This window comes from Perognathus longimembris, chromosome 16, assembly GCF_023159225.1.
Source record: "Perognathus longimembris pacificus isolate PPM17 chromosome 16, ASM2315922v1, whole genome shotgun sequence".
Taxonomy (NCBI): Eukaryota; Metazoa; Chordata; class Mammalia; order Rodentia; family Heteromyidae; genus Perognathus; species Perognathus longimembris.
This window is the reverse complement of record NC_063176.1, coordinates 15,804,372-15,829,026: the sequence shown is the minus strand read 5'-3', so window position 1 is coordinate 15,829,026 and position 24,655 is coordinate 15,804,372. Positions and strand designations below refer to the sequence as shown.

The 24,655-nt window shown below is 41.5% G+C and overlaps 1 protein-coding gene across 2 annotated transcripts in view; it reads left to right on the top strand.

Annotated features, from left to right (window-relative positions):
- The window catches only part of Pkd2 (polycystin 2, transient receptor potential cation channel), a 35,494-nt gene extending 13,874 nt beyond the window's left edge, over positions 1-21,620 (top strand). The window contains exons 3-15 of one of the 2 annotated variants that reach the window (XM_048364642.1): positions 2,839-2,972; positions 4,703-4,953; positions 7,244-7,468; positions 8,741-8,969; positions 10,135-10,302; positions 12,083-12,264; positions 13,753-13,873; positions 14,918-15,016; positions 15,775-15,896; positions 16,174-16,291; positions 17,568-17,731; positions 19,598-19,712; positions 20,980-21,620. In XM_048364642.1, coding sequence (XP_048220599.1) covers positions 2,839-2,972; positions 4,703-4,953; positions 7,244-7,468; positions 8,741-8,969; positions 10,135-10,302; positions 12,083-12,264; positions 13,753-13,873; positions 14,918-15,016; positions 15,775-15,896; positions 16,174-16,291; positions 17,568-17,731; positions 19,598-19,712; positions 20,980-21,219 — 2,168 coding nt within the window. In that variant the 3' untranslated portion in view covers positions 21,220-21,620. Of the gene's footprint in view, positions 1-2,838; positions 2,973-4,702; positions 4,954-7,243; positions 7,469-8,740; positions 8,970-10,134; positions 10,303-12,082; positions 12,265-13,752; positions 13,874-14,917; positions 15,017-15,774; positions 15,897-16,173; positions 16,292-17,567; positions 17,732-19,597; positions 19,746-20,979 lie in introns of both variants that reach the window. The other variant, XM_048364641.1, reaches the window with a different exon arrangement.
- Positions 21,621-24,655: the final 3,035 nt, after the last annotated feature.

The window sequence follows — 24,655 nt, the reverse complement described above, 5'->3', positions numbered from 1 at the left end:
AGCCACTGATATGCAAACAAGTCATGAAACTGAAGAAATGAATAACAAAATCATAACTCAGTATGATGTGTCATAAGGCAGGAGGAGACTTATTTTTAACAAGCACTTGATCTATCTCCATTGTTTGCTCTCTCAAAAGACATCTTGCCTTGCAGTCTAAAAATGAAACAAAAAAGGAAGAAAGAAGAAACAAGACAAGATACTTTGTAAAAAGCTTTTAAGCATGCTAGTCTAAAAATAGTTTACACATTGTCAGTGAGTTCACACAGACTGGGTGGTTGATAACAGGATTCACTGAAGGAAGATCTGTTTTAGCTTGCAGCAGAGGGGAGCTAAATTCCACATCCAATGACAAACATCTGTTTAGCTCTCCACAATGAACATCTGCAGCTGAGGTCCTACATCTTAGACCACGGGAAAGATTTGCTCAAGCCTTTGACTGGTAAACTTGACCTTTCTGACAATTAACTAGGCAAAACTTCAATTTTACAGTAATAAAAAGAAGATAGAAAGGACTTTGAACGTGACCTTTATATGTTTTCCCTTTTTTGTCTTTTAGTAGTATAAATACTAATATGTAATTTCTTTTATTTCTAAATTAAAACAACTAGTCCAACATAGGCAAACTCAGAAGTTTGAGAAACTCAAAGCTGAGATTTCCATGTCAGCTTTTACATACTATTTTCTAGATTTCAATTAGAACCATTAAAGTACATGGGGATTTTAATGACTTGGTCGTGAACTCTCTCGTTGATTCTGCAGCCTGTGTTCTGCCTCCTGAAAGGCTCTGTCAAGACCACTGGGATTTCTCCATTGGGCTTTCTTCCCCCTCTGCCATTTAGTCCCACTGCGTTTGGCATACTAGAAACTTCCTTCTGACTTTGGTAACTCCTTCTCTTTCTGTGTGTCTTTGAGAATTCTTATATAATACATTTTTTAATATATCTTGATTGTCTCTTATTCAACATATACAAATTCTTGGTATTGGATCACTGTGTTAGTGTCCTTTATCAACATAAAATTGCCTTTTTCACCTAGTACTCCCCTTTTGCCAGATGACTACAATAGTATTCAATTCCTTTAAAAAATCCCTTGTCCCTGACATATTTTTGTATTCCTTTCTGTTGAATAGGTTGGAAATTCTCAAGGGGCTCCTTTTTACAAAAAAATTTTTAACTAATGCTTTAAAATCTTGTCATTCCTTTTTGTGCTTTCATTAAATTTCATTTCCATTATCTCATTTTGTCTTTCTTATATACTTACCTGTTAACTTTCCACTTTTAATTTTCTCTTGTTAGAGGGAGAATATTTTCTTTACTGCTCTGTTCTGAGGATTGGAATTTCTACACTAGATAAGATCCAACAATATGCTGTCTTTTAAAAAAATATTTCCTTTGGTATTTTTTTTCAGTAGTACCAGGACTAAAGTAGTATCTAAGTGCACTCTTGAAGTTCTAGATTGTTATTTTATGTAATTCTAGTTTGGTGACATATGTATTAAAACATCTTGATCTGACTTCTTTTTGAAAAATGGGAACTCAGGACTTGAGAGCTAAGTAGTATAAGAATTATGGGTGTGTGTGTGTGTATGTGTGTGTGTGTTGTGTTGTGTTTGTTCTTCACCTCATCATCCTTTCTGGTCCTCACTCATGGTTGAATTGGCCCGGTGTAGACCATCACGCACAACCGTCTGTGGGCAGAGACTGGGTTCATGCCATCTGATGACTGTCTGTTGAAATGATTAACCATCGAGCTGGAGATGCTGTTTCTCCAGCTTTCCAGGGAGAAATGCTGCAGAACCAAGGGAAAATATGAAGTGTAAAATCCTACACAGACCCTATGTTGTATTGTCTTCCCAATCGGACAGTAAATGAGAGGCTCTATAAAAAATATGTGTTTCTGTATTTATATGTAACTACTGTACTTAGAAGTAAAAATATTAATTTATCAAAATTCCTTTATAGTGATAACAAACAACATTCTAGAATCGTCTATATTAACCATTTTGTGTCAGGACCAGGGCTTAGATTAGAGGTTCCTGCATAGGATTTGGTTGGGAAGCAGCTAGGCCTTCTGGGAAGAGGCGGTTAAGCAGGGAGGGGATTTAAGCGAGCTGAATGCAGGGACTCTCTGCAGGGATGTGGCAGGGCTAAGGGGGCCTGCAGGGGAGTGAGGTGCTCAGGAAGGGGCTCACTTCCAGGCTTGAGGGGACCGAGGAGGATATGGCATGGCAGGAGCCCAGGGTAGCTGTGGGAAAAGACATTCTCCCAGAAGCTGTGGCCAAGATGACCGACAGCGTCCTCCGCCAAGTAGCATGCGCCTGGCGAGGGCCCGGGCGCCAAGGGAGAAGGAAGGAGCACTCACCCTCCCCTGGCCCAGGAAGGTGGAGGATGTGAGGTGATGGAGTCTGCACGTTGGTCTCAGGAGCACAGCAGGGTAGAGAAGAGGGAGAATAGTCAGTGGAGGGGGAAGCAACATTCCTGCTTCCTGTGCCATTGTGGAGGGTCAGGAGCACAGGCACAGGCTGAGAACGGGGGTTGGCGTGGTCGCATTGGGCTCTCATCAACCTGCCTGCTTGGGGGCTCTGACCTGGGAGGCAGCAGGAAATGAAAGTGAAGTCAGCCGGTTTTTGTTTCACCTAGTTGGACATCCATGCGGTATATTTCTTGTGTAAGCCGGAGAGACGTAGATGTCTCCTGTGGATCATGGTGAGGCGAGCAAGGGTGAGAACAGACCTTCTGTGCTGCTTGCCCTTCACCAGTTTCTGGTCAGGCCCGGGGCTGTTGGCTGTGTGACTGCGCAGCTCCGTCTCTGAGCTCAGCTGTCTCTGTGTTCCAGTGACCTATGGCATGATGAGCTCCAACGTGTACTACTACACCCGGACCATGTCACAGCTCTTCCTTGACACCCCAGTGACCAAAACGGAGAAAACCAACTTCAAAACGCTTTCTTCCATGGAAGACTTCTGGAAGGTATTTGCAAATGACTTCGAAAACACCTCTGTCTTCTTGAAAAATGGTTCGTGGATTGGTGTCGTGAGTGTGACACACAAGTATTTCCGGTGCCTCCTCTGTGTGGCCACTGTGTGAGATACTGTTCTTGTGAGTTCTTTGTGCTTTCCATTCCTGTCCTCAAAGAGGGCAGTCACTGAGACCCTAACATTTGCCCTGCCCTGAGCTGTGTGTGTTCACACTTATTTAACCCCCAGAGTGACCTCACAAGGAAGTAGTAACACTCTGTCCTATCTGTAGAGGTGGCAAGTGACTTTCAGGATTTTTCTGTGGTCACACGGCTAAAGGATAAAAAAAACAGACTCTTTGTAGCATAGCCAACAGCTCTTGGTCCTATGTTACTATTGATTATGTCATTAATATTCAGAGTCTTCAAGAATGTATTGCCCCAGAAGTCTGCATGGTGTGCTTTGTGTCTCTGTTCATGATGGCCTGCTTTCCTTAGCTCTCCAAACATTGCCTAATACAAGGCTGGCCAATATTTCAAAGATTTGCTAGTGCAAAATTCAAGCTAATCCTTTCCCATCACACACTTTAACTCAGCAGTAGAGAATGAATAACGAGTGATACTGTCGGACACATCCTAAGTGGATTTGGATTTTATGTTACTTGGAATCTAGGGAAATTGGAAAGGGAATCATTGTTCCTTCCTGGGGATATAACTTTGTAAAATTCTAACTAAAACTTGGAATCAGAGTTGTTGATTTTAAGCATTGACAAAACTATATCACATGCACCTATTAATATGTGACCATACTCAGCATCTAAAGCAACACTTGAATATTGTTAACCTTGTTCCACCTCATTGGAGCAGATCACTCCGTGTCTGTCATCTGATAAGAATGTCATACACAGCCGGGCACTGGTGTCTCACACTGCCAGTCCTTGTTCCTTAGGCCACTGAGATCTGAAGATTGTGGTTTGAATCTAGACTAAGTCAAAAAGCCTGAAAGACTTGTCTCCAATTAACTAGCAAAATACAAGATTGGAAGCGTGGCTTGAGTAGTGGTGGTGCTCTGGCTTTGAGCAGGAGAAACAAGGAAGAGTGAGGCCCTGAGTTCAAGTGTCGATACTTGAAAGAAAAAAAGAACAAAGAATAATGTGCTTCTTGCTAGCTCTGTTCTCCTTAGTGGCATAGTACCTTACCAAACCTAACAAGAGACGTTTCACATACACACACACACACACACACACACTTCCATGAAATTAATGCCAGTGCCTATAAAGAGGCAGGCAGGACTAGGGGACCCTCTAGAGCAACGGAGCCTAGATTAAAAACAAAACAACAAGAAACAAGCATTTGCCAGATGGCAGACTGGTAATCCACACTCACTTTCGAGTTGCTCGAGATGGAATTATAATGGTGTGAAAAGCTCTTTGCTTAGGAGAAATCGAGTCGATGGTGGGTACTTGAGGCAATACCTCTACCGGATGCCTACAGCCCCAGAACAGAAGTCAGAGATGTCACACAATAAGCACTGTGGCCAAGTGCCCTGACGGATCTTTCCAGACTGGGAGCCTGGCGGAGAGGATCCCACTTGATGCCAACCCAAGTCTCTTTTCAGCAAAGCCCACCTTTACTGCTCTTTCTTGTTCAGAGTTATCGAAGTCTTGCTCACACACCTGCTCCCCAGGTAGGAGCGGGCACCCCTGCACTCGGAACCTTTCACAGCCATGTCCTTTGCTCTCAGTTCACAGAAGGTGCCTTGCTGGATGGACTGTACTGGAAGGTACGGCCCAGTAACCACACGGAAGCTGACAACCGAAGTTTCATCTTCTCGGAGAACCTGCTGTTAGGGGTGCCACGGATCAGGCAACTCCGAGTCAGAAATGGGTCGTGCTCCATCCCCCAGGACCTGCGAGACGAGATTAAGGAGTGCTACGATGTCTACTCGGTCGGCAGCGAGGACAGGGCCCCATTTGGGCCTGCGAATGGAACCGCGTAAGCATCTACCTCCTGGCCACCAGTGAGGTGTATTCTGCCTCCCCTGGCACTGAGTTTCATTTATTCATTCTGTCACTTCCCACTGGTACTTCATTCATTCACTACCTCCCGGGGATGTTCATTTATTCCTGTCTTCTTCCATCTCCCTTCGAGATTCATTTATTCATGCTTTCTTCCTGCTCCTTCCTTCCTTCCTTCCTTCATTCTTCCTTCCCACTCTTCCCATCCCTTCAGTTTTTTTCATCACTTCTTACTGGTGTTTATCTCTTACCCTCCATTTGCATTCATTTATTCTCTGATAATTTCATAGTAAGTGCCTAGTAATTTCTCAGTACTTATATGTAAGCCTGGGCCATGTTGACTGACTTGGTTCTCAAGGTTTCCCTGGTGTTTATCCATTTTAATGTCTGTTAATTCATACTTTGAGAAGGTGGAGGCATCACACAGGCACACAAAGAAGATTATCTGAGCCTTTGGAGATGTTAATTGAGGTCTTGAGTTAACATTTTAATGAATACTCTTTTGCTGGGTTCAAAAACATTGTACTCTCCATTATTTACGAGACAGTTTCCTGATACAGAAGTTCTTTTGAGTAGGTCTTACTCATATTTTTTTCAGAATACACTTATTTACAGTGTTATTATTATTTTGTTGACAACTAATAGTACATCCTTATGGGTACGGTAATTTGATACATGTATACCACATATAAATAATGTTTGCATTAAGATACATAGCATTTCTATTCTGTCAGACATTAATAATGTTTTTGTGTTAGGGACTTGACTCCTTTCATTTTTAGCTAGCTTGAGTTTTTTTCACAGACTGGATTTATATATGTGCTATGGAATCCCCTGTTTTCTCTTTGCCCATGTGTTGAGGTCTCTCAGTCAGCCTCTTTCTTTGTCCCCCCTCTCTGCCATCTGTTGCCTCCAGTGACCTCGCTTCTCCTCTCATTGGTGACTGACTGCTTAGTTTTTACTTTTGAGTAAGGAAATGCAATATTTCGTGTTCTGGTTTTGGCTTCTTTCACTTAATACCATGTGCTTGAGAGACCCATTTACTTTGATGCAAATGACAAGACTTCCTACTTTATTATTGCTAAATACTATTCCGTTGCCTATGTATAGCATGTTTTCTTGTTCTCTTTGCCTGTATTGATTGTCCAGAGCAGTGGGTTTTGTTGTGACATTTTCATACATGAATATTATGTCCTGGATCATATTTCCCCTCTGTATTTATTCTCTTCTCATATACCATATACCCTATTCCTACTTGTTCCCTACGGCTTTCATGTTCTGTTTTTCTTCTAAATCCCACACCTGAGAAAAAGACCTTAAGATCTTTCTCTTTGTGAGAGTAGCGTATTTCACTTTACATGATGATCTTTGCTTTCATCCATTTGCCCACAAACAACTTGGTTCTTTATGGATGAATACTCGATGGTGCATATATATCACCTATATCCATTCATGCATTGGCTGGCACCTAGACTGCATCCCTTGACTTGGCTCTTGTGAATAGTACCATGAGAAAGATGGCCACCCAATATTTCTATTTTGATCTGACTTTGATTCTTTTGGGTATATACTCAGAAATGGGATAGCTGGATCATAGGTAGTTTTATTGTTCCTTTTCTGAGGAAAATAACCTTGTATTTGCAATTGTTGGATGGAATATTAGTCTATTAAACCCATTTTTTTCTAGAGCCTATAAAGTGTAAGCATGCCTTTAATCAGTGGCACCTTTTCTAAATGTGACTGCATCTCATAGCATTGGTAGGAGAAATGTATGCAAGTCCATAGTCTTTGCCAGACTCTGTTCATAGATGGATTATCTCATGTGTCCCTCACAACACACCTCTCAGATAAGTGTTATTTCATTTTATATAGAAAACCAGAGGCTAAACAGTGAATCATTTAGTAGTGGCCTTCTCTCTGTTTCTAATTCTCAACAGGAGCCTCAAATCTTTTCATCCTGAGTCAGACAGTTACCAGAAAGGCAGCTATGGTAACTAAGGCTGATGACACAGGCTTTGTGGGTTCTCAACTCTGTGCTCAGCACATTGGACCTAAATTGACCTCCCTAAACCTCAGGGCCTTTCTTCTGAGGCCAATGACTATGTGAGAATACAGTAGGGAAAATTTATAACACACCAGGAGAAGCATACTAACAACTTGATAAGTTTTATTTACTTCACATTTTTTCTTACCAAGAGCTGTCTTTGCATTGGCCACTGTGGTGCACTAAATTTTCCTGTTTGTTACTGTTTTTCTCTTTTTATTAGTTGGATCTACACAAGTGAGAAGGACTTGAATGGCAGCAGCCACTGGGGAATAATTGCAGTGTACAGTGGAGCTGGCTACTACTTGGACTTGTCAAGAACCAGAAAGGAAACAGCTTCCCAGATTGCTGGCCTCAAGAAAAATGTCTGGATGGATAGAGGAACCAGGGCGACCTTTATTGACTTTTCTGTGTACAATGCCAACATTAATCTTTTCTGTGTAGTCAGGTATGTACTTGGGGCACACATGGGAGTCACTTCTTGGCAGTTGTCCTTACATACTGTTCCGGACATAGGTCTGAAGAACTTTGCCTGCACTTGACTAGAGACAGGGACCAAAATAGAAAGAAAGGAGAGAAAACTTAAGGTCTAGTTAGATGAGGCTATTCAAGGAAGGGACTTGTGATCCTAGAGTATCATGGCTCATGAAGAGCCCTAAGTCTGGCTCCAGTTCATCCAAATTCTGGATCCCATCCAGAAAATGTTCTATATTCCTCTAACATCTGTCTTTAACCCTAATACTATCTGTGATCTCCAAGTCTACTCCCGACAAAGTCCCTGTGCTGGTCAGCGACAAGCGCAGAGTCAGGGCCTTCGCCTGTGGATACGCAGCACCTCACTCAACACTCACCAAAGGCGCCCAGTTCTTTCCATAGGCCCCATGGTGTTGATCTCATGAGCACACTGGGACGCAGTGAGGAAACTAGTTAAGTTTTCATAACCTTGTATGGCAGCTCTTGTTCGTTCATTCATTCCACAAATATTTCCTGGACATTTTGTAGGTGCCTTGTTACTCAGTGTCTGAAGCACTTTAGACACATTGGTGAATGAAACAAAAGATCTCTGCTCTTCTAGAGCGTGGGAGTTTCCAAGCAAGAGCAAACAAAAATAGACAAAGATAAGGAGTATTGTGTTGGCAATACCTGAAAATCATTCATGGGTAATCTGCATATATGTCTTCACAAAAACAAAACAAAACAAGAATTTATTCCCATTATGTCTTATTACACTTTTTGAGGTTAAACTCCAGAATGAACAGCCAGTTAGATTTTCCAAGTCTTATGTGCATAACAACTTTTTTCAGAAAATAGTAGCACATTAATTCAAATATCAGTTATTATTAAGAATGGATAAGACTCGATTGCTGTTATTATGGGAATCCCTTGCTGGGATTCCAGCAAGGAGTGAGGCAGGATAATGAGAGGCAGGCAACCTCAGTGTTTAAGTGCATAGCTTCTGTCTTTCACCTTTGTCCCAGCCTTAAGGGAAGTCTGAGAAGGAAGTAATCCTTTGGGATAAGAGGCAGTGGGAAATTGGGCTCCTTTTATAGCACACAGCCACCTACCTACAAGTAGGTAGGGATTGGCCATGCTTGAAATGATTTTCATTAGCTTTTGATTTTATTAGCTCCTGCCTACAATAGGATTAAGTATACAGCTAGACATCCTGTTTTGATTCCATCCACGTGCCATCGTTTTAATTGTTCTTATCCCATTGCAGGTTACTGGTTGAATTCCCAGCAACTGGCGGGGTGATTCCCTCCTGGCAATTTCAGCCTGTAAAGCTGATCCGCTATGTCACAACTTTTGACTTCTTCCTGGCCGCATGTGAGGTTATCTTTTGCTTCTTTATCCTTTACTATGTGGTGGAAGAGATATTGGAAATTCGCATTCACAAACTATCCTATTTCAGAAGTTTCTGGAATTGTCTGGATGTCGTGATTGTTGTGGTAAGTTGGGGAACAATGCCAGATTCTTTCTAGTATTCTAAAAGCATGTTCATTTCTGTCTTTGATCTCAGCATTATAGATCTTGGTATTCAAGATTTCTTTTTCTTTTTCTTTGCCCCTGATGTCTATGTGAATACTCATGTTCTCATTTTGCATGAGAAACTTTCTGACTGCATTAGAAGGGTGTTGCATATATGAAGTGCTTAATTAACCACAGGAATCATGAGAATAATTCCACAAACTCCTATTGGGCTTTGGCATGCCATATGACTTATGAGGGATAAAATTATTTATTTTAGTTTTTTGCTGGTGACATTTTCCTTCATCTGTTAGTAAAAATTTATGTATGTTTTTGTGCGCATGAATCGAGTTAATGGCCAAAAAAAATTCTGAAAATATTTGTCCTACCGAAAAACAGATTTCCTGCACATAATTCCCTGCCAATAATTCAGAGAAGAAAATACAGCTTCTGCCTATCACTCTGCCATGTGCTGTCCTAGAGAGCCTTTGTTGCCAGATTGGCAACACCAAAGAAGTCAAGAGCAGGTTCCTTGGCTCACCAGCCACACGTTTTGCGGGCATTTCTTTGCTGCCTTGCCTCACTTGGCTTTCCATCTTGACTTATCCCTTAGTTCTGCCAAGACTCAGTTCAGACTGCGTGCTTTCCTACAGAGCAGGGGATTTCCTGCAATCCAGCAGGTCCCTCACAACATGCTCTAACCAAATAGAATTAAGAACATGCGTCCATCCACGCCAAAATGTACCCCAACTCCATTGGATCTTCCAACGTCATGAAAAGCACTTAGACTTTTTCTTTTACCTGACCAAAGTTTTAAGTTTACCTGAAACCTGGAATTACATTCTAAATACCACAACTCGATATCACTTTAAACTTGTTTCCTCCATTTTCCCACTTTCTTTCTCTAGCAAATACCCTGAAGTCTGTAGCATACATCATTCAGCCACAGCCATCTATCTGTCCTAAGCTACAGTCTTAGGGCAAACTGGGAGAATTATTAGATAGGAAGAGCATTTAAAGGTTTAAATTCCAATAAGGTTGATTGCTTGGTTTCTCCAAGTGAAAATGATGAATTCACTTGTTTCTCACACTTTTCTGAGCACCTGCTTTATGCTGTAATAAAATGTAACTCTTATTATTTTCCAGCTGTCAGTGGCAGCCATAGGAATTAACATATACCTAGCATCAAATGTGGAAGGACTACTATACTTTCTGGAAGATCAAAATACTTACCCCAACTTTGAGCATGTGGCATACTGGCAAATACAGTTCAACAATATAGCTGCTGTCACAGTGTTTTTAGTTTGGATTAAGGTAATTTATGTATTGCACCGTCAGCATTTTTAATATTTTTCTTTCTTTCCATTAATTTGAGTCACAGAAAACTTGAGTGAACTTACCCTTGTGGCCAAATCCAAGTGATGTTCCCCATTTTCCATCAAGTCTCACTGAGACTCCTGTGACAGTCATGACATCAAGGATGAAGCTACTTCCCCTGCTGTCCAAATCTAGCCCTGTCAGTTTGATTTGCAGAAGTAAGAGGCCTTCTTAGTTTGTCTGCTGGACCTGCCTTTCTGGGCCACTCTAACACAGTGGCAGGTCGGGAGGTTCATATACTGGAGTGATCAGGGGAGGTAAAGGACCTGAGAGAGACAAGTAGGGGTGCAGGATGTAGGACAAGAAATGCCATTCCTGAAATTGCTCACTGGAAGGATCAGCCCTTTGCAGGAGGAAGCCAGAACGGCTCCACCCAGAATTGAGGTTGCATCAGAGGTTTCCCGTAAGGAGGCTTTAGTCACTCCTGTCTTGTCTTCAGACATAATGTGCATTTGCAGGGGTGTGGAAGATGGAGGGAGCTGCTTTTCTGGAGATGTGGGAAGCTGAGTTCTCAGGCTGCTGCCCACCTGCCAGCAGCTCAGGTCTAGGATTGTGCTGTGCAAGGCAGTAGCTCTGGCCACATGTGACTGCACATGGTTAAGCCTACATGCAGATGAACTGTGATGCAAACTCAGTTCTTCTGTCCCCCTAGCCATCTCAGAAGTGCTTAGGGTCTGTGTGTTGCTGGTGGCTCCTGTACTGGGAAATGGAAATCACAGATCTTTTTCAGCAGCACAAAAAGTTCTCATGAGCACGAGTCTAGAAAATACTCACCAACAGCCATGCATTTTCCAGAATTGTTATCACCTGTATGTCCTGAAGCTAAAATGTCATACACTTCCCCCTGGGTCTTGTAGAATATCTATTGAGGTCTGTGCGTATTCAAGAGAAACCGTCACCAAACAGCAAACTTCTATCGCAAAATAGGAATTCGATGGGGGCAGTGGAGCTCAGTGGTAGAGCACTTGCCTCCTATATATGACACCTGACAAGACCTTGATCTCCAGCACTGCCAAATTACATAAGTAATGAATATGAATTTCACTAAGCAATATTGATTATACCATCCTTCAGAAAAAATTTGTTGTGGCCAGAATCAGTTTATAAGGGACCACTAAGTAAAATTCTAGCCATTTCTTTCTAGCACTTGCCTTTTACTTTCTGCTTTTGTTCCTTAAAACTTGACCTTTAAGTTCTTCCAGAGAGGGATCATAACTCCATTTCAAATGTCCCATGAGCTCCTGCACCTACGCTTCTGTACAGAGCCACGTAGCCTGTCCTGCACTTCATGTGTGCACTGTACAGCACAGACAGTTGTTTCGGGTCTTTGCCCACAGCAGTGCTCCGTGAGACTTGACTGTGTGGTCCACGTGGTCCACCTCCTCCTTCCTAGACCCCCTGGGTGCCGAGGATACAGTACTGGTACTTCAGTATCTCACAGATGTGACACATAATATATGACTTCATATCCTTGTTACCAACCCCTTGTTCTTCCCTTCACCCCATCTTTCTGCTTCGTCTACGAACTTGACTACTCCGAGTACCTCCTGTAGTAGAATCGTATAGCATTTGGCCTCTGGTACATGCTTATTTCACTAGGCATAGTGTTTTAAAGATTCATCACATAGATCACAATTCCATTAGTTTAGATGGAGGAATAATATTCCATTGTATGTGTATACCCCATTTATCTGCTGGTGTCTCCTCTCTCTTACAGCTCTTCAAATTCATCAGTTTTAACCGGACCATGAGTCAGCTCTCCACAACCATGTCTCGTTGTGCCAAAGACCTCTTTGGCTTCACCATTATGTTCTTCATTATCTTCTTAGCCTATGCTCAATTGGCCTACCTTATCTTCGGCACTCAGGTGGATGACTTCAGTACTTTCCAAGAGTGTATGTAAGTATGTAGGAATTCAAGAAGAAAAGTTTAATCACAGATGCCACTTCCTTCAAGGTTAAAAAACTCCATGGCTTCTATGTGAGCGGCAAGAATTACACATTGTTATTTACTAGAAAGGACCATTGGTGCACCGAGGAAAAGATGAGGTTATGTTCTGAAATGCAGCTCTTAAGTAGAGAGATGGCAGCACAGCCAGAGAAGCCAGCCCTCTCCATAGCCAAGGTCACCTTGGCGTCCAGTGTGGACGGGGTTTCCAGAAGGCCATTTACTGCTGGTGGGGAGGTAGCCCGGGAGCATAGTGGGCTCGATTCTTATCCCCGAAATGTGCTTACTTGATTGAACTTTGGTTCCTGTTGAATATTGTTGCCATGTATTTTGAACTCCAAGGTATTTTGTAAGGAAAAGAACGTGTATTTCTAATATCCATGGGGAAAAGTAGAATAGTACATGAATGATTAGCCTTTCCAAAGTTTCTAGGTATACAAAGAAATCTGCTAGGGGCCAGTGGCTCAATCCCACAATCCCAGCTGAGATCTGAGGATCATAGTTTAAGGCCAGTGCAGGCAGCCAAATCATTGGCAGCGAGAAAAAAGCTGGAAGTAGAACTGTGGCTCAAGTGGTAGAACACCAAACCTTGAACGGGAAAAGCTAAGAGGTATCCCTCAGGCCCTGAATTTTATCAGCATAAAAAAAAGGAGAAAAAAAAATGGAAAGAGAAAAATCAGTGGCTCAGTGTCAACCTTTATGCCATTTACAAAAGCGTAGTCAGGAAAGGAGAAGGCCATGAAAGTAAATCATGTTTTGTGAGTAGAATCTTAGTGAATCTTGCTAACTGGTAAAAGTCTGGAATGGAGGTAATTTTTCTTATGACTTGCACAGGCAGCTCCCATCCACTTTGGGCCTCATTCTGAGCGAATGTGACAATATTAGATCTTTCAACGCATCCACTTCTGACTACCGTTCTTCACCTTTTTTCCCCTTTGAAGAACTTTTAACTCCAGACCCAATTTATATATTAATAGTTACAGTCACCTGCTATATAACTCATTTAAAAATCATTACATTGGCAAGATGCCAGTGGCTCACACCTATACTAGCTACTCAGGAGGCTGAAATAGGAAGATCCCAATACAGGAAGGAAATCCTGTGAGACTCTTACCTCCAATTAACCACGAGAAAACCAGAAAAGCTCAGGGACAGCACCCATGCCCTGAGTTCAACCCCCATGACTGACAAAAACAAAAATCCTATGGTTACATTAATAGTAACCTAATGGAAATGACATCTAATATGAAAGCAGTTGTCACCGATTGCCCGGATAAGTAGCAAGATTTCTCCATAGTTACTGACAAATTTCTGCTATTTAGAAGTTGACTATGATTGTCTAAAAAAGCCCAAACATGAAATCATTTTTTAATATATGTGCATTCATTCCTAGCTATTCTTTGGTTTTGTATTGTGGTGATTTGTTTTGTTTTGTTTTAGCTTCACTCAGTTTCGTATCATTCTGGGTGATGTCAACTTTGCAGAGATTGAGGAAGCGAATCGAGTTTTGGGACCACTTTATTTCACTACTTTTGTGTTCTTTATGTTCTTCATTCTTTTGGTATGTACACTTTCATTTATAGTTAAGTGACTGAATTTCATGCTCACAAATCACATTCTACTCATCATTATTTTAGATAAAAGCCTAGAAAATAGACACAAATGTTGAATTTAGAAAACTTTATTCTGTTTTTTCTCATTTCACAGTTTTAAGTAGTGTGTGTGTTTCAGAAAACCTAGAACAAGCATATATTTTTTAAATTGCCTAAAATGATGGTTTTTCTCAAAAGTAGGAGGTGCTTATGTTTCTTTAATGCAAATGTCAACACTTTCATGCTCACTTGCAAGAATTACTTTCAATTTCTCTTGTTTTCTTTTCTTTAAAAAAAAAAGGAATCTGCCAAAGCAAAATTAGAGCCAGGAATTCAAGGAAGATCTTCACCTAGCTATACAACAGACAAGGACCTCATATCTAAAATATACTTAGAGCTCAAAAATTGAATCCCACACAAAAGCAAATACTCAAAAAAAAACCACCCCTTTAGCAAGTGGGCCAAAGATATCAAGAGACACTTCTCTGAAGAAGAAATAAGAAAGGCCAGTAGACACATGAAGTAATGTTCAACATCTATGGCCATAAAAGAAGTACAAATCAAAACAACATTGAGAGTCCACCGTACCCCAGTTAAAATGTTCATTATCAAGAAATATAATAACAGATGCTGGAGGGGGTGTGGCCAAAAGGGAATGCTACTACACTGTTGATGGGAGTGCAAACTTGTTGAGCCATTCTGGAAAGCAATATGGAGGTTTCTCAAAAGACTAAACATTGAGCTCCCCCGCTTTTGGGCATTTACCCAAAATGACCACAGTCAAGGCCATACTAAAGCTACCAGCACAACCATGTTCATTGCAGTGTCATAATTTCTGTATAAAAAAATTTCATGCTTTTGTAAATGAACATGCATTTTATATTTTTGTCTGGACTAACTTAATGGGAAAATAATTTTACAAAAGAATATGTAGCAAAACAGTGACTTTCATAAAGTCTTCAGAGGGCATGTGGCAATTTTTGATGTTTGTAATTTCTTTAATTTCCAAACAGAATATGTTTTTGGCCATTATCAATGATACTTACTCTGAAGTGAAATCTGATTTGGCCCAGCAGAAAACTGAAATGGAGCTCTCAGATCTCATCAGAAAGGTAGGATCATCCATAATTCACAGAATTATTTTTATTCCCTACATAAAATGAAGCATCTGCAGTTTGCAGTGCTGGAGGTCTACCCAGGGCCTTTCACAGCTTCAGTGTTGAGCTACATCCAGCTGTGCTTCTAGTTTGTGACTTAAGTATCCTCATCCACAGTTCTCTTTTTAGAAAGAAAAATACTTCACACATATAAGGAGATGTTGCTGTCAGAGACTGAAAAATAATAATCTATGGCTATTTGCTTGGTATTCTAAGGACTCTCACATTTCTGTCTTATTTTTGGTGGCAGATGGGTTGAAACCTGTAGTTGTTTTCATTTTTCTTACTTGACTTCATTCTTGTTAAGCTGCCTTCTTCCACCAGGGACTAGTTGTTTTTATGTTTTGTTTTGCTTTGTTTTTGCTGACCCTTGGGCATCAACTCAGGGTCTGAGCACTGTTCCTGAGCCTCTTTGTGCTCAACGCTAGCACTCTATCACTTGACCCACTTGTGGCTTTTTCTGAGTAGTTTATTGGAGATAAAGACTCTCACAGACACTTTTGCCCAGACTGGCTTTCAACCTCAGTCCTCATATATCAGCCTCCTGAGTAGCTAGGATTACAGGTGTGAGCCACCAATGACCAGGCACTAGTTTTACAGTAGTTACTACTACATCTGAAAAATGGAATAAATGCAAAAGGAGAATGAATTAAAGTCCCCCCCTTCTCCCCCTCCCTCTCCCTCTCTCTCTTAAAACTCTCTTTTTCCTGTAGGGTTACCATAAAGCCCTGGTTAAACTGAAACTGAAAAAGAATAGTGTGGATGACATTTCAGAGTGTCTGCGGCAAGGAGGAGGCAAATTAAACTTTGATGAACTTCGCCAAGATCTCAAGGGGTAAGAGTCATCCTGCCTGAGCCCTGGGACGTTTGTTCTACTAAAGACAGATTCTTGGTGAGAGATGATTTCTAGTCAAGCACTCAAGAAGGAGCGCTTGTGTTTTTGAGGCAAGTGTCTTTCTGGAACATCCTTGGAGAGGAGGCCTAGTGCCTCCCCCTCCACCCCCTCACACCCACTCAACACTTTCTCCTTTCCTGCTACATTTTGACATCTCTGGGTTTGGGTTCAACGTGTGCACAGAATGAGTTTACCTGTGTCTTCTGAACGATTTCAGGAAGGGCCATACGGATGCAGAGATAGAAGCAATATTCACGAAATATGACCAAGATGGAGACCAGGAGCTAACAGAACATGAGCACCAGCAGATGAGAGACGACTTGGAAAGAGAGAGAGTAAGACTAGTTTGGAGACCATGGCTGGGGTTCAGCCCCCTCTAAATATCAAACACTCTATTAAATGTTTACCTACAGTAAATCCTTCTCTCTTTTTCCGTCGTTTTCATCTCTCATCCTTATTTAACTGAGGTATTCATTATTGCTCCCAAAAGGATATATAACAGAATAATAATGTAAAATGCAATAAAAGTGTATGATTTGTACAAAAGTCAGGGTAAAGAGTGAAACTAGACTGTGATGAAGCCAAATAATGCATTCTGCAGCTAGGTGCTGGCTCACACCTATAATCCTAGCTACTCAGGGTGCTGAAGTCTGAGGATTGAGGTTCAGAGCCAGCCTGGGCAGGAAAGTCCTTGAGACTCTTACTTCAATTAACCAGCCAAAAAGCTTGAGCTGGAGGATAGCTCAAGTGCTAAAGCACTAGCCCTGAGTGAAAAAGCTAAGCAAGAGTGCAAAGCCTTGCCAGGCAGCAGTGGCTCATGCTGGTAATCCTAGCTGCTCAGGAGGCTGAGAGCTGAGGATCATGATTCAAACAGCCAGGGCAGAAAAGTCCATGAGACTCCGATCTTCAATTAACCACCAGAAAGCCAGGAGTGGTGCTGTGGCTCAAGTGGTAGAGCATTAGCCTTGAGCTCAAGAGCTCAGGGACAGCGCCCAGGCCCAGAGTTCAAGCCCTATGACTGACAAAAAAAAAAGACTGCAAGCCTTGATTGAGTTCAAGCCCTGATACTGGTGCACATATAAGCACACGTGCACATACACACAGCATATTCTGTAGATATAAATATATTTATAGTGTGCAGAGAGTTTAGGAGAATATTGTGGGCAAAACACTTTGCTATAGAGAACTCCGGTATAGTGATTCCTAAACACTGCTCCATAGGCAAGTCCTGTTAGGTGAAGAACTTCAATAGTCATAGTGAGATATGAACAGAAGAACAACACATAGGCGTTTCCCAAGTTTAAGTTAGCCAAAACTTTTTCTGTGGTTATTTCTCTCTTACTTCTGAGGTATTAATGTTTTCTTTTATGAAAAAGGTGATAAATGTACTCTTTGGTTTACTTTTTTTTTCTCTGTTATAATTCTACTTCTAGTTCTCATCCAGATAAAAAGTTAGTAACACCTTACCCTTTGTTTAAAATCTATTTATACATATGTTGGTCCATAAAGTTGAAGCCTGTGGGAGTCCTGGGCCAGCTGAGCTAGCTAGGTTTTCCAGCCACCTTTTCCTTTGCTAAGACACCGTACACGTGCCTCGTGCTTGCACTGCAGGAGGACCTGGACCTGGACCACAGCTCTCTACCACGTCCCCTGAGTGGCCGAAGCTTCCCACGCAGCCTGGATGACTCTGAGGAAGATGACGATGACGACAGTGGACACAGCTCCAGGAGGAGGGGAAGCGTCTCCAGTGGCGTCTCTTATGAAGAGTTTCAGGTGTAAGGATAAATGGTTGGGCCGAGGTGGGGCTGAACAGAGCTCGAGTCCGATGCAGTAGTTTCCTGCCACTCTACTCACACGCCTTTCCATTACTAACCATCAGTGCTCTAGTTCTGTGGCTTTTATTGATCTTTAATTTGCAATTCTGTGAGTTTCTTGAACTTGAAATTTGGAAAGTTTTTGTGAATCATTTCTTCAAATAGTTTTAAGTACTACAGACTATCATCCTTCTTCGTAAAATTTAGTTGATTTTCTTTTTCTAAAAGAAAGATTTTTCACTTACTGTTAGCCCTTATGGAAAATTGCTATAGCATTGTAATACTGAAGTTTTTATTTATTTATTTATTTATTTATTTATTTATTTATTTTGGCCAGTCCTGGGCCTTGGACTCAGGGCCTGAGCACTGTCCCTGGCTTCTTCCCGCTCAAGGCTAGCACTCTGCCACCTGAGCCACAGTGCCCCTTCTGGCCATTTTCCATATATGTGGTGCTGGGGAATCGAACTGAGAGCTTCATGTGTAGGAGGCAAGCACTCTTGCCACTAGGCCATATTCCCAGCCCCAATACTGAAGTTTTTAAAGAATTATACCAAAGTAAAAAATTTAAATAGTAAATAATAATTAAGTAAATACTAATGATAATAAAATGATACTAAGCAGTCACAGTTTTCTTAGTAGGAATTTGCAGAATTTTTATGCTCTTGTTCTAGAACTTATCTTGGTGATATATTTTTTTTTTGATGTTCAGCTCATTTATTTATTTATTTTTTGTTTGTTTGGGGGTTTTTTTGGCCAGTCCTGGGCCTTGGACTCAGGGCCTGAGCACTGTCCCTGGCTTCTTCCCGCTCAAGGCTAGCACTCTGCCACTTGAGCCACAGCGCCCCTTCTGGCCGTTTTCCATATATGTGGTGCTGGGGAATCCAACCGAGAGCTTCATGTGTAGGAGGCAAGCGCTCTTGCCACTAGGCCATATTCCCAGCCCCCTGTTCAGCTCATTTATAAAGGTGGCTGGGAGATAGGACAGCTGACATGCTATTTGATGGCCAGAAATCTAACCCCATCTCAAGGCGCACACATGGCTGCATGCTCCTCCTGGGAGGTTTGGAGTTGAGCCACTGGGATTGTCACACCCCAGTTCCTCCTGGATAAGTTCCCATCTTGGTGATATATTTTTAAGGTATTTATATAACACTTTTTATACAAAATAATGGTGTGGTAAATGATCATGGCATTTTCTTACTGTTTTATTTACTAAATATGTTGTGAAAATAATTGTATTTCTTTAAATATTGTGTCACAATATAATTTTTATTGTCCTCTTAAAATTCCATTTTATAGATGAACAATACCTTATTTAAACAGTAGCCTGTAGCTTGTTTGGTGGAGCCATTTTTCAAATCGTAGCACTCCAGCGAATGTCTTTGAGGCCCCAAATCACACATATCAACTTTCCTTTAGAAAATTCACTTGCCATGTACTGGTGGCTCAGGCCTGTAATCCTAATATCTCAAGAGATTTGAGGATTGAAGTTCAACACCAGCCTCTAGAGGAAAGTCCATGAGACTCCTATCTCCAATTAACCACTAAAAAGCTGGAAGTGGAGGTATGGTTCAAGAGGTAGAGCACCGTACTTGAGCAATGAAGCTAAGGGCCAGTGTCTAGGCCCTGAGTTCTAAAACTGCTCCAGGACAAAAAGGGTGGCACAGCTTTTAAAGACTTTAGAGAGACCATGCTTACTGGCAGGAAGTCTGCTACAGGTAGCGCTCCCACGGGCAGCATAGGGCTGTTCTCCCAACACATGTCATTTGCACGTGAAAACTCTGATCTGTTAATGACCCAGTGCTCTGGTCTCCTGGCTTCCTGCAGCCTGGTGAGGCGGGTGGACCGCATGGAGCACTCCATTGGCAGCGTGGTGTCCAAGATCGATGCCGTGATTGTAAAGCTGGAGATCATGGAGCGAGCCAAGCTGAAGAGACGGGAGGTGCTGGGGAGGCTGCTGGATGGGGTGGCTGAGGCAAGTGGCCGTGGTCAGGAGACACCTGACTGCTGAGATGTTCACTAACTGTGTGTGTGTGTGTGTGTCTGTCTGTCTGTCTGTGCTGGAGACTCTGAAGAAAAATATCCTTTATGTTACTGTTTTTTAGAAAGTGAGATTTAACAGTGTTTGTAAATTTTATTTTCTAAAGAATTAAAAATCTGAGAATCATGATTGGAAGCCAACCCAGTCAGGGGAATCTGTGACACACGTATTTCCAATTAACCATCCAAAGGCTGGAAGTGGAGTTGTGACTCAAGTGGTCGAGTGCTAGCCTGGAGCAAATAAGCTCAGGGACAGCACCCAGGCCCTGAGTTCAAGTGCTAGAAATGACACAAATAAAATGGGCAGGCTTGAACTTTTCTTCTCTGACTGGCCTCTAGTCATGCCTCCAGTTCTCAGCCTCTGAAGTAGCTGAGGTTACAGGTGTGAAGGATTGGTGCCCAGCTGAGATTCAACTCTAAGTACTCCATATTGACGGTCCTGCCATCCCTAAAGGGATTAATAATTAAGTGGACAGTTACTCAGTGACTGAGAATTGCTATTAGTTATTGCATCTTTCTAGCCCTATCTAACAAGAAACAGGTCATTTTGCCCCTTGGTAATTTTTCAGTTGGCAAACATACCTCCCATCTCCAATAATATGTGACTTTCTTTTTGTTTACAGTGTTATTTTTTAAATTTGTGTATTACAAAAGCAATGTTATTTCATCATTTAACTGCTTTTTGGACCCCTAAGCCATACATTGCATTTTACAAATATAATGCAAGATTTATGCATTGCATACAAAATATGTTCTTTATATCAAAGTACATGTTAACAAAAAAATGTTCTAGAAAGCATATAGCCTCTAAGACTAATGAAAAATTCTTTAGCAGGGATTTTAATAACGTTTCATTTTTTAATAACTCACTTAACACTATTTTCATATAACTTAAAATTTATCTTTATATTTCGGTAGTGATTTCCTTTTGCCCAATAATTCTGCAGATGAATGATAAGCACTTACTTCTAAGGTGAAGTAGCATTGGAAATACCCAGTGGAATTTTTTCCAAAGTCAAAGTCCTAGCTTTCACTTGAATTTCAAGAAGTTGTAGTTATAGTACGACGTTAGCAAAATCTGACATAAAATTATTCCCTGTGAGTCTCCTCACGGTTCTTTAAGAAATATTCCTAGAGACGAACTGTGTGGCTTCCTTTTCCCTTCTCAGGATGAGAGACTGGGTCGTGACGGTGAGCGCCACCGCGAGCAGATGGAGCAGCTGGTGCGGGAGGAGTTGGAGCGCTGGGAATCAGACGACGCGGCTTCTCAGACGGGGCAGGGTCAAGGCACGCCACCCATGGGTGTCAGCGGTCAGCCTCGTCCCAGAAACTCCCGGCCTTCCTCCTCTCAGTCCACAGAGGGCCTGGAAGGGGGAGGTGAAGACTCCAGTGCCAATGTCCACGTGTAGGGCCTGTGTGACAGTGCGCCCCCGAGGCCACCTCGCAAGGCTGCTGCCCTGAATTGACGTGACACGCACATACACTATTTATACCCCACTACTACCAAAGGTTGCTGGTCTGGCACTAATTGTTGATTGTCTGCACTTTAATTTATTTAACAGAAATGCTACCCATGGATCAAAGGCTTCTTTTTTCTTTTTCTCCTATGACAAATCTAGATGTACATACTGAATTAAAAATACACACTTTGGAAAGTAGATTGAGAGGTATGACAAGGTGCTAACCTGCCCCGGACTTTTCAGTTGACAATGAAGTAGCCTTCAAAGCTCATAGAGAACTGTGAAAGGGCTTCTGAGTTTACTTCCAGCCCCCCAAATCACCAGTGTCATTGTTGTCCCATGTGTGAAGGGCATTCCTTCCTTTCTACTCCCATGTGACTCCTGGGCTTAGTGCATAACTTTGTCTAAGCAAGGTGGCTTTCTTTGCAGCCACCCACCTGGAGGTGGACTTTTCTCAAAAATGAAGCAGAAGAGAACTCCAGACGCTCCCTAGCATGGAACTCGCCATCAAGCTAGATTTGCACCAATACGTGAGAAAAAGGTTAAGCGCTATTTGTGTTACTGTTTGCTCATGTCTGATGTCTTCATAACTATCACTTAGTTTTTGTAGTATTTAAACTTAATCTTTAACATGACCTGCAAAAACCACCAAAGATGAAAGTAGGACACCATGATGTTTCTAATGATCACTCAGGATTTGGAAGAAGTCTTAAATTGTCGATAACTTTGACTTTTTCAACAGCTTGCTTACTATGAAGATTTTTCCTCATGTGTCAACCAGTCTGCTGGGACCTGCTTACAAAGGTTTTCATTTTGGGTCTTTTTTTGTATGCATTACAAATAATATGTTCATTATAAGCAAATCTTAAGGGACTTCTCAAATTTACAAAGTTTATAAAACAATCTTCATTTGGTACTGTTTAATATACCATCTTATAGAGTTTAGGATCTTTAGTTTGCGTGCTGGTACTGGGACTTGAACTCAGAGCCTCAACATCTTAGCCCTTTTGCTCATGGCTAGTTCTCTACCACTTGAACCACATCTCTACTTCTAGCTTTTTGTTGGTTATTTAAAAGTTATCTGCCATGGCAGTCTTCAAACCTTGATTTTCAGCTTTTTAGCCTCCTGAATAGCTAGGACTATAGGCAAGAGCCATGGTGCCTAGCCTAGGATAATCTTAATCTTATATGTCATTGCTAGAATTCACAATTTAATAAAGGTTAGTTTGTTCACAGAGGGTATGAACCGGACTTTCAATCAGTATCAGTTGGTTTCATTAAGAGAAGAATCTTGTCAAATTAATGAAGCAGAATCCATTTCTCAATAAAAATGACAGTGCTAAAAAAAAAATGACAGTGCTGTTTTTCAAACATAGTAAGTATTGTATGACCTTTGAGAGTTCATGGGACAAAGAAGCCATGATATAGCATTGGTGAGTTACCCTCAGTTGGACAACCAGAAGAAGAATATCTTTTTAATATTGCTTCTTTGTGCATTAACTGATTCATTCAATTGAAAGCTATGTCAGTTGAAACTTTAATAAAAGATAGGCAGGCCAGACAAGCTTTTTTAGTTTAGCCTCTGTAGAGTTGAAACATTGGGTCTCTTTAGTAGACATTCTGTATGGCTCCATTTTTGACTGCTTTCCTATACCAAGTTCTTTCTTCCTACGCATTAATGTTTGCATTCCTGGGAAATTTAGTTTTACATATTTATGTATGCGTGTCAGGTTGTTACATGTAAACAAACTTCAATTTGAAGTGCATCTATTATGTGGTATCCATATATACTGACCCTGTGCCATATATTGATTATGGTCACTAGAGACTTCTTATTATGAGACTTTACTATTATGCTGCTTTTCATTTCACTTGTAACGGTTCGCAAAATTGTTTTTACCCATAAGTTCTATATATGTTTCTATATTGGTAATGTAGAATTATGTCCTTGTCCCTTGTCTGTCTTCTTTTCCTCTATACTAGTTAGTTAAGATGTTTCATAGACAAGTCTCCCTTGACAATCAAGAGTTTTGTAATGCTGAGCACTTTACTTCTTAATAAAGACTTGATATAATAGCAAATGTAAGAATTGTCTGTTTTCTAAGTTGAGACTATTGAGTAATTTGCCTTCCATCAGGAGACATGTAAAGGTTTAGATTGTTAAAAAAAAAAAAAGTCACCTTCTCTAGTCCAAAAACAATATAGTTAACACACTTCTCTGTTTATTACACCAAGTACACATGTCAAGCCATCCCGTAGCCTTTAAATACAAGGCGGTTACATGTGGTCTTATTCTGGAGTTCCCTTGGAATTGTAGCTCAGTACAAGGACTCCAGGGCAGGGGATTTGTTGGGACCAGTGGGTAATAGGTAGAGTAGGAAGGGCATTCAGGATGGAAATGAAGTGTGTGTGTGTGTTGTCCAACTGGCTAACAGTGTGGGCTGTGGAAGCCCTATTCCTCTGGTGGAACTCTAGGAAGTATAGGATACATAGTGCAGGCTAAACAGGTGGGATTTGGGTTAGAAAACCATTCTTGGAGAATGGTAGCAATTGAGTAGTGCTAATGCTAATGGGAGTCAGAGCAGCCCTTGCTGGCTTAGAATGGAGGGAAAGCTCCAATACCTGTAACTGAATTGCTTGGTGCCCACTGAAGTGTCTTAGCACTTGATATTTGGTAACCACCCGATCCACCAGGTTTGATCACAAAGGGCTCCGATCCAAGAGATTTCCTTCCCTTCCAGCATAAGGTAGATGGTGCCCTGGAACCCTGTGCTGCAAGACTTCCATTGTAGCGCACATGCAACCTGACTGTGAAGCCGTCCTTCATGGTCTTTAGATTGAAATCTTAGGAACATCCAAAGTACCTATACCCACTGGGAAAATAATATGACTTAGGGACCCAGTGCCTTTGGGTTCTACTTGTTCAATGGTCTTCGGAAGAGAACTGTCGAGGTGGCAGGGTCCTCTAACAGCTCAGCTGTCACAGATCTGACAGCCATTGCTGATGTGTCAGGTGTCCTGCTGAGCTCAGTGGGGCCCTGCCGTTAACAACACCTGACCAGTCAGCCACAAGGAGGCCGGTGCTCACATGCACTATTGAAGGGCTGTCCTTCACATCTCCCATGACCAATGTCTTGGACTATGGGGCTCGGTGAGGTCATTAACTACAGGAATGGCTTTTATATTTTTTGACATTTTTTGCTCTTTGATGTTGAAGTAGTTGTATCAAAGAACATATGACACACAAAGGCTAAAATATTCTTTGTCCCTTTAGAAACTTTGAAGACCCAACACTAAAACAGCAGGGTTTGTTCCCTATTGATAGAGCATGCAAGTCAATGAACCATCCTACTGGCTTCACAAGAACCACAGCAAACTGAATTAT